Raw genomic sequence first — 10,388 nt, 5'->3', positions numbered from 1 at the left:
TACAATAACGTACAAGTGCAGAAGTTCGTGGAATATGAAGAAACTTTTCCTACGGAAATATTGAACTCACCTTTTCTCAACAATCTTCCGATCTGTGGGCTCCTCTGAAGAGTCAGATGAAGCATCCACATCGTGGCTATCTCTGGAGGACATGAGATCTTTGGAGGAGAGGGGTTCAAAGTCATCGGATGTTGCACTTAGCCGACTCTTCCTCTCCACAAAGTCATCACTTAGTCCGGATGACTCCAAGATCTCTCGATATCGCTTCTCAGCTTGTGCTTTTGCGATTTTCTGAAATTAGTTTCCAATTTAATGTTACTGTTGAACCACCTCACCAATGCACTGTAGGTGAGCCACCGTTGATAGAGTTACAACACCAGACAATTGAAAACAAAAGCTAAAGAGGCCTCAAAGTTAAAAAGAAATCGTCTAAAAACAAGGTGAAACACCAATCAGTAAATAAAAACAATCAGGTCTGACAACTAAATAAAATTTGATTTGTAGAGCTTTCGCCGCCATGAAAGCAGCTCCATCAGTAATATCATTCAAATAGGAACCATCAATACTGAAGAATGGGAGTACACCGAGTAGATCAAACCAACTTTTCAAACACTTCCAGTCTGAAGAACATCAATGATGGCTTGGGATGATGTCTCTCGAATGATCTTGATTGCCAGGAAGCATGTAATCAAACTGTTCAATGCTGCGTAGAACCATACTGCGCAGCACTTACCTCATTGTGCTGTTCGATCAGCAGTGGCCTTCCCTCAACCCTCTCTTTAACTTCGTCAAGGAATTTGTTGTACTGCTTTTGTCTTTCTCGAAGTTGCTTTCTAACCGTTAAAAAATAATCCAGTCTAAATCTTTTAAACCATTCAAGTTAATCGTCAAAATTTTTATTGGGAACTTGAGTGCGTTTCAATTACTTAGTTACTCAACTACATCCAAACCAAACCGCTTCATTTGTAACTGTTGAGAACAAAGGCAAGACTAGCTGCTTCGTGTGTTCAATTCATCTATCGAAGGTCATTCGTGAAGTACTAGGATTGAAGCCATTTGGATAAATAATGTTAAGTTCAATAAAGTTATAAATTTACTAACATACTGAAGCGGTAAGTAATCACAAAACTGATGCACACATACATTGCGATACAAGTTTTGTACCACCACTCAACTCTACACATGCATTCCGTATCTTACAAAAATTTAAAAAGCTGATTTCTTATTTACTTGTATTGACGAAGTTTTTCATCTTTTGTTGTGACATGAGTAGAATTAAAATCGTTCAGCGCCGCTTTTTCTTGGATTCTTTGGGCCAACATCTTCTTCCGTTCCTTCCTAGTCTTCTCCTCATCTTTAACTCTTGCTATCACCTGATCCGCCTCCTGGAGCGATCTCCTCATGTTTTCTATACGGATTCGGGAGGAGTCCGTGGTGCGAGCTGGGAGTGTATCTGGATGGAAACACCGCGTCAATTTATGGACAAGAAAAAATCCAAAGCTTGGAGCAATAGGGAAAATAAAACAAAAGCAAGGCTGACAAGTGACCTCATGCTTTGTATGCGCACAGGAGCAGAAGGCTGACAAGTGACCTCATGCTTTGTATGCGCACAGGAGCAGAAGGCTGACAAGTGACCTCATGCTTTGTATGCGCACAGGAGCAGCCCAGTTATGTGAAGTTGTGTGAATAGATTATCTTAAAGAACTCATCCCAGCTGTAATGAGGCTGTCAGTTGCATAGCCGAGTGGTTGAATGCCTTAGTTCGGCACCGCTTAAGACCATGCGGGATTGCGGGTGCTTGTGTCTTTGGCAAGGCATTTGAGGGTGGACATGAAGATTGGCTTCCTTGCCATCTCGTCCACTTAATTGAAATCTTCAACTATCGGGTATAAGCCTGGATACGACAAAAACAAGGACAGCACCTCACCGGACAACACAGGCATCTTCCCCGGTTGATGAAATGAAGAACATGAGTCCGACTCCAAACTTCTATCCATCATCTGTCTTTCCTTTTCTCTTTGTTTTCTCTTCTCCTTGGATGATGACACACTAGTCAAGTTGAAAGGCTTCACCACCGTGGTATCAACTTCTTTCTTCCTCGACATCACCTCTAGAGCCTCCCGCTTGTGGAGGATGTCGAAGTCCGGGAGCTCGTTGGTCTTTGGCTTGAACGAGTAGGTGGTGTGCTTCTCCACATCTTTGAGCCAAGCTTGCCGCTTCTCTTTCGCCATGAGCTCATGGGTTTGCATCCGAGGTGGAAGAGCAGCTGCCTTCATCGTATCTTCCGCTCTGAGAAGAAAACATTGATTTGAGATTATAAAATAAACAAATAGAAAAACCACCAGAATGGACACTATTCGAAGCATAATTTGAATGAAGATGAAACACACCGACTTTTAATATATATATACCAAGAATTCATTTTGTGAACCCGAATACAAGGTCTTCCTCTTTCTAACAAGGTGCAACAACAATATATTTTGCAAATGATACAAGTAAGATATGGACCAAAACAGTTATTAAAAGGATGATGAGGGGGCACCAGCCAAACAAACTGGCAATTCATCTCCTGCAAAAATACATCATTTCCATATATCGAACCCTTTCACACCTCAATTTGTAAAACCTAAATGGATCGGGATTAACTACTCTGTCAATCAATGCATGTACCTCATTTTAATCTTGACCCTTCTGTAATATTCGTTTTCAATTAGCCTGTCCGATGCAGCAGTGTTATGAACACTAGGTGGCACAGTTTGAGCTTCAAACTTGCAGTTTGATTTTATACTTTTTAATTTTTCTTTCTCGAATTCTGTTGACTTTTCTTTCTAAAAAGCAAAGATGACAAAGACGTTGGTTGCAGAAGCACAGCACACCAGTACAAACCAATAGGCCTGATGTGAAATGCAAGAGTGTGATCCAACTAAAATTTTCAAAAGTGTAAATTTCAAGCATCTAAAATTTTCAAAAGTGTGTTAGTAAATATGTATTATTTACAAAACTGCAAACAGGACGCCACTGTTTCGACCTTAAGGTTTCCTCATTTTCGCTGCTTCCTGCCGTCTGTTGTATCGCATCTGTGATCGCAATGTACTGTATGTTATCGCAATGGGCGCAAAAAAAACACGATTATTATTATTATTACATCAGTGCAGTAAATCGTGCAGTAGCCAGGAACGCCTTATTACTAATGCAGCGTGGTGATGTTTCCATTTGTGGTACGCAAGATATATTAATTTGACTATTATTATTTATACTACATTTATGCTAAATATAAACATATATAATATATACTATATTTTAATTTTGTTTTAAGTGTTGCTCCTGACGACTGTCATCCAACATGAAACCTGAGGTAGCGCATAGCTTGTCCGTGTTAGTTTTTTTGTGATTGTTTCAACCCTGCTTGCTGCATTACTGCCTACTGTTTGACGTACATTGTAATATATTATATAGCCTATATAGTATAGACGGCAAGAGGTATTCAATTTCAGCAGCAAAACGTTCATTTATCCAAAATTTTTAGGTTCTTGCGAACACAAATCCATTCCAAAGCTAAAATAAAATCACTTTCATTGCAATGGAGGTCTCTTGAAGACTAACTATTGAGGAGCACGAGTGCATTCTGCTATTTTTCTTCAAAACCGCCTAGAATAAAAGTTTTATGTTTACAATGTTTGTGCTATGCTTGTGGTGCAGATTGGAACAAAACCATGAAAACAGTCAGGTTTCTATTTATACCTTTCGTGCCTTACCAGTAACGCGTGGTACTACATGTGTAGGCAAAATCCAAACATTCCAAAATAAAATATCGCTTGTATCGATATCCAAGCGATTTCATTGTGAGATACTCATAACAAGTTGCCTTGGGAAAAGTTTTCCAATACTTTACTACTTTATAACTTTTGCGCGTGTTCAAAACAAAATTGTTCATCAACAAAAAATCTTTCACATTGGTTTTGTTACAAGTTAATTCGTTGTCAATGAAGTTGTTCAGTTCGTTTAAATGTACCGTAATTTGTTTCTAACACGTAGTGACTTGTATACTAAGGTGGACTGAACACTGATTTTCAAAAAAGCCTAACCTAAAAATCATTTCCCAAAATTATGGGAGTGGCCCCTTTTATCTACCTGTACCAAAAGACCAAATCGCCATATCTCAACAACTACTCAAATTTCAAAAAATATGTGTTTTTCAGTTCACCTTATTTTATATTCAGCAGGTCATACCTTCAACTTCTCTTTAATTGAATCTCGTCTATCAAAAGAAAATGGCTTTTGCAAAGCCATGGTGGTCGCGATAGAATTCTCCTTGTTAAAGCGGGACCTTTGCTCCCTCCGTTCACACATCTCCTCATAGAGAGGAAGATAAGTGTGAGCAGGAGGTTCTTGGGCTCGAACTCTCTTCATCTGCTCTTTTTCCTCTTCCTCTTGTCGGTACTTTTGTCGCAAAGATACATCCACGGATGATCTATGCATACAATTTGAAATTAAACATGTGTGGCATAAGTAACAATCTCAGGTGATGCAAATGCGAATGACCACTCCCTGACTCGTGCCATGGAAGACGGATGATGAAGATGCTTGGTAGGAATAATAAGAAGGCGACATCAAACAATCAGGCAAAGTCTACATCATGTGGAATCACTAAGAATGCAATTGAAACCAGAATAAGGATGAAAATACTTAGCTTTTGATAAAGAAATATTTTAAGTGTAAGAAAAAGGCAGGGGATGATTTGTGGAAGAGAAAAAGCAACGGCCTGGTAGAAACCAGAGAATTACAGTAAATAGATCATGAGTAATACACATTATGTATACCTTGTATGGGATTTTTCTTTTTTCTGTTCTTCTCTCACCGTCATATTGAATGGCTTTGGGATGGTGATGATAGGTTTCCATTCTTTTTTCACTTTCTTCTTAACAGGGGCACTACGGGGTCTTGTGATAGTTTGGATCATATTCTCATCTGGCATGTCAGTTCTTTCTAAGTACTCATCCAGTGAAAAATCATCCCACATCCTATTTACAAGATCCACTGAACCAACATCAGATGATTGACCAGATGAAGCAAACTTTGCATCTTTTTCAGTGTCTTGTTTTTCTTCCATTTCTTTCCTAGAATAGCCAGGCACAGAATCGGGTTCGTTGCTAGGGAAGTTATCATAGAGCAAAGTGTTGTGTTTGGTCAAGTCAAGGTAGTCAGGAATCAAATGGTTATGTTTTCTTCTGTTGTTGTCACAATGGCATTTGGCTCTAAGGTAGAAAATTAGTTTAAGTATAAACCGTTCATATACTAAACGATGGCAATAACTACGATAAGTTTCAAAATACTGTATGTATTTTGAATGCTCAGGATGAAGCTAAAATTTTAACGCAAAAAACAAAGATGTGCCCGATGTGTTGTTTGTTAATTTTACTAAAAGAATGCATCAAAGCCAAACATAGCCAGGTCGATAGAAAAAAATTGAAAACTTAAACAAAATTTTCTGTGCCTTTTAAATCATCAGTATCAAAACCTAAACATTATTACATAACACGATGTCTAACTCTTTCATGCTTGACATTAAAATAGCTATCATAGCTTATACTTCACTGAAAAATCTGCATGTAGCCAACCTTATCAGTGTTTTCAAGTAAAATGCTGCACCGATGAGATATGGTACAAAACTTTGTCAAACTACGGACAAGCTCTAAACTATACTTGCTCAGAAAAGATGATATGAGAAATTACAATGCACTGTATACAAAATTTCTAGATTACCGGTTATCTGCATTGTTACGCAATACAAGAACAAAACTATTGAGCTTTGAAAATACACAAAAACACTTGAATAGTTTTACAACTTTTTTTTCTGAAAATAGGTTAAAACTGTCTCGGCCACAATTAAAACTTATCACTTCCTTTTGTAGTTTCACAGTTATATCACTTAAAGTATTCAGAAAATTTACAGACAGTCCACATAAAGCACAGAATGTGGAATGCTTTTGTGTGACAAAACTGATTGTTCCAAAAAAAAACATAAACTGACAATCACTTGAAAAATATCTGAACAAAACATGCAAAATGTGGTATCCATGCTCAGTGAATGTTTGAAAAAGAATGTATAGAAAAGTAGCCTACGAACAGCAAGCGTCAGCTGCGTTACCGAGTGGTGAGAACGCCTGTGTGACATTTGGAAGGGCGTGAGTTTGACACCGGTGCAGAGCACGCGGCTGTGACACGGTAAACGCACTTATTAACAGGCCAAAAATAAAGGGAGCAGCTGACCCAAAAACTACGTTGCCTTGCTGCTTCCTGTTGTATTGCATCTGTGATCGCAATGTACTGTATGTTGTCGAAATGGACACAAAATAAAATGTATATATGTATCATTATTATTATTAAGAGTAACAGAAAAGAATGATGAATAGACTTACTTTTCAGATTCATAAAATTTGTTTAACATAGTCAACGTTTTTTGATGTTCTTTCTTCAAAGCTTGTATTTTTCCATAAAAATCTGTAGCCAAACTGTGGCGATTGACTTCAAACTTTTGCAAACCACTTCTTTCCATATTATCAACTGGACGAAAGTTGTTCGGTTCAAATTGCTTCACTTCCACCGTGTCACATTGTTGGTCAGTCTGGGAAAGAATGCAAGACAAGTTAAATGTTACAGCTACAACAACTGATGCTTTGCGTAAGTCATTTTCATACTGAGTTTGAAATCTTGAAACGGAATGCATCTGTTTTAAACAAAAGTGCTCAATGCATCACAACAGAGCTAGTAACTTCCCAGTAAAAGCTGTCACACAAAGTTGGGTGGTATACCAGTTTTCCCGCCAAAGTAATTACAGTATTAGAAAAAATCAACTCAAATACAAATCCTTCTATTTGGTGAAAATTGTGTCCAAAGATTGTATCAACAGGAATTCAGTGTACGGCACTGCGTTACTTTTTAATCTGATTTTTTAACATCACTAAAATTTTAAAATTAACACTTTTGTTAATGTAATTTATTATATTTTAATAGATCATAAACACAATTTTTCAAGTGATTTTGTCAAAGCGTCTTTGCTTTCAGTGATTTTGCTTGTTTCTTTAATTGGACATATCTATGTGGCCTTTCAAAGAAAATAATACAAAGTCGTAGAAATGCTATTCAATACAAACACTAACATGTTTTCAAATATGATTGTCTCTAGTTTTCATAATTTATAATTCTATAGATTTTATTATTTTGCTAAGTCTGCAAAAGATACCGCATTGACAAAAAGAAAAATCAAATTATTCTGACACTAATCTTAAAGACTCTTGCAATGTGTCATAGCAATTTATTTAATTATCATTAAAGAGGCATTCCATTATAATTCAACAAATCCAAATAACCACTAAGTCTTCAATTTTGATGACTAAAGCATATGTCATAGCATGTGAAAAATGCATCTCGGCAAAAAAAAAAATTTTGAAAATCAGACAAGCGGTTTTCGAGATATCGCGTTTTGAAGTTTTGTGGCTGTCACTAGGTGGCGCTGTTGATGTTTCCAATGTTTTTTGATTTTAGGGTTATATTTGAAGTAGAAAGGCGGTTGAAGTGTCTATTCCACCATATGTCATGATGCAGAATTCAAAAATGATGTCAATTTTAGTCTACAAGGATTAGCTAAGGAGTTGTGTGGCATTTAAAAAAAATTGGGGGACCAAATGCCAACCCCCAAATTTCCATGTGGGTAACAAGATATCCCTAAAAATTTTTTTGTTCTTTAAAGTTTCTTGCGTATACTTCATGATAATATACTGTTTATTTATGAGACTTTTGTCCTTTTTGCACAATGCAACCTTTTATCAAAGACTTGCATGAGAAGTTATATGATCTATTAATGCAATATTTGAATGATGCGTGCTTATGATGTCACAATAACAAATTACAGATTTTCCCAAAAAACTTTTTTCATTGTGAAAATTGCTCAGGAAAACCAATCCTTGTTTCAAAATTGCAGTCTCAAATTTTGTTCTCCCCGGCAATTTTCACAATAAAAAAATTTTTTTTGGGAAATTTGTAATTTGTTATTGTGACATCATAAGCAAGCATCATTCAAATATTGCATTAATAGATCTTTGATATAAGGTTGCATTGCGCAAAAAGGAGAAAAGTCTCATAAAAAAATATTATACTATCATGAAGTATATGCAAGAAACTTTCAAGAACAGAATTTTTTTTCGGGATATCTTGTTACCCACATGACAATTTGAGGGTTGGCATTTGGTCCCCCAAATTTTTTTAAATGCCCCATAACTCCTTAGCTAATGCTTTTAGACTAAAATTGAGACCATTTTTGAATTCTGCATTATGAAAAATGGTGGAATAGACACTTCAACCAACTTTCCACCCCTAATATATTCCTAAAATCGAAAAAGATTGGGAACATCAACAGCGCCACCTAGTGACAGCAACAAAATTTCAAAACGCGATATCTCAAAAACTACTTGTCCAATTTTCAAAATTTTTTTTTTGCCCAAGTTCAAATTTTGAAAACAACAAAATATATCAAAACCAACACCTTTTGAAACTTAGTGGTTACATTTCTTTCTAAAATTTGTTGAATTATAATGGAATGCCTCTAAAATTAAACTTCAAGGTCGCTTCTAAAGATATCCTTTTCTATATTAATGTATATAAATTTCTACTGGAGGAGATAATTTGTTGATGGACAGTGTCAAACTGAAGGCGCACGGCCCACTAAACCAGCCCACCAATCACCATGTTTTATTTTATAACCTGTAGGCTATATATAGGTCAAAGATAAATTTGTTGAAAGGCATGCTTGTCTAAACAGTGACCAGCAACTGGGTCTGCTACTATTCGATGAGTCTGATTCGGTGAGTTCCTAACCTCTAACCCTAACTCTTAACCCCTAACCCTAAAACGGCAATGATAATTAGGCTACGGCACCCGGTAATTTAAATAAAAAATTGAAAAAATCCTCCCTTAAGGGATCGGACTCACCGAATCGGACTCACCGAAATGGGCCATTCCGCCAGCAACTATTGACATCAAAATGTTTTATTGTTCAATGTGGGATGTTAGAGTACTAACTTATCTTGAAACAAATTAATTACTCTATCATTTAATCAGATTTCCAATATTTTTAGTGCACTTTTTACATAAAAAAAACAATTTTATTTTTTTGTAAAATTAATTGATTCTTAGTTTTGACCTCATTTAACAGACACAAATTTATACAGCAGAACTTGCCTATGGTAACACTTGGATGGACCTTAAAAAAAGTGCCACTATAGCGAAATTCTATCTGTAGTTTAAAAAACGGGACTTTGCAATAGATGCCACTATAGCAAAACGTCACTGCAACCGAAGTCACTATAGCCAAATTCTACTGCATTCAGAAATACAGAATTCTCTGTACTGGTACCAGATATCTGACATACATGTGATGATGTCAAGTTATTTACGTCACAAACATGTATATTTTACACAATTGAAGCATATTTGCATTTAAATTTGGCCTCCTCACCTCACTGCATGAATCTGGCAACACTGGACTATATGGACACCCCAATGAGATGTTAATGTATTATTAGGTTGCAGAAAAAATGATTTGTTATGTAATAGCTTAAAGTGTTTCTGAACATCGTTTTATTTTTGTACAGTACATTACAGGCAGTGGGATGACAAAGCGGATTTATGCTTGCTTTCCAATCATGAAATCCTGGTTCAACTCCCTGCTTAAGCCAGTTGTTGATAAACACCGCTCACCTCTACCCACGGTGCACTAAATTGAGTGGGCATTGTTGCTGAAGGAAAAGCGACCGAAAGAAAATAACTGGCCACCCTACTCTCGTTAGTGCCAAAGGCTTAGTATATATAATGAGAACCTTATCTTCGCATCACCCGATGCTTGGATCAAGTATGGGACTCACTTTTACCTCACATCACCAGCTTCAAAACAAACAAAATTCATTACAAACCCAACAAAAAGTAAAATTAGACCAATATTTTTAAACTTATAAATTAATCAAGACATATTGTTTCATTTTGCATGATAACAGCTGTGGTTGCAAATTCACAACTGGATTTCATGTTTCAATGAGCTCTATATTATAAAAAACGCTCCCAATGATTTAATTACACGTATTTCTTATGCTACAAGTAATTTAGTAGACTATACATAATGTATTACACATGAAACAATTTATACTACAAACCGTCACAGATGTAGTTACTTCCTCAGGATTTCGTTCATATAATGGCCGATAATTGCTCGTCCCAGGTGCGACCGGTGGTTTAACAGAAGCATATGTCAATTTCGAAAGTGCATGAGACTCCATACTTGCTCAAGACTTAAACTACTCAAATTCATATATTTCCTTCCACATGAAGCTCTCCAA

General features: G+C 36.4%; 1 protein-coding gene across 3 annotated transcripts in view; it reads right to left on the bottom strand.

The window, feature by feature from the left end:
• LOC145784225 (protein FAM161B-like) overlaps window positions 1-10,388 on the bottom strand; it is a 16,674-nt gene extending 6,286 nt beyond the window's left edge. For 2 of the 3 annotated variants that reach the window (XM_082596009.1, XM_082596017.1), the window contains exons 1-9: window positions 10,206-10,388; window positions 6,420-6,625; window positions 4,821-5,255; window positions 4,231-4,471; window positions 2,671-2,828; window positions 1,928-2,289; window positions 1,231-1,453; window positions 734-833; window positions 71-291 (exon numbers count right to left, since the gene is read on the bottom strand). In XM_082596009.1, the coding sequence (XP_082452135.1) occupies window positions 71-291; window positions 734-833; window positions 1,231-1,453; window positions 1,928-2,289; window positions 2,671-2,828; window positions 4,231-4,471; window positions 4,821-5,255; window positions 6,420-6,625; window positions 10,206-10,328 (2,069 nt within the window). In that variant the 5' untranslated portion in view covers window positions 10,329-10,388. The remainder of the gene's footprint in view (window positions 1-70; window positions 292-733; window positions 834-1,230; window positions 1,454-1,927; window positions 2,290-2,670; window positions 2,829-4,230; window positions 4,472-4,820; window positions 5,256-6,419; window positions 6,626-10,205) is intronic. The other variant, XM_082596024.1, reaches the window with a different exon arrangement.

Source organism: Aplidium turbinatum, chromosome 1 (assembly GCF_918807975.1).
Source record: "Aplidium turbinatum chromosome 1, kaAplTurb1.1, whole genome shotgun sequence".
Lineage (NCBI taxonomy): Eukaryota > Metazoa > Chordata > Ascidiacea > Aplousobranchia > Polyclinidae > Aplidium > Aplidium turbinatum.
This window is presented reverse-complemented; position numbering and strand designations above follow the sequence as displayed.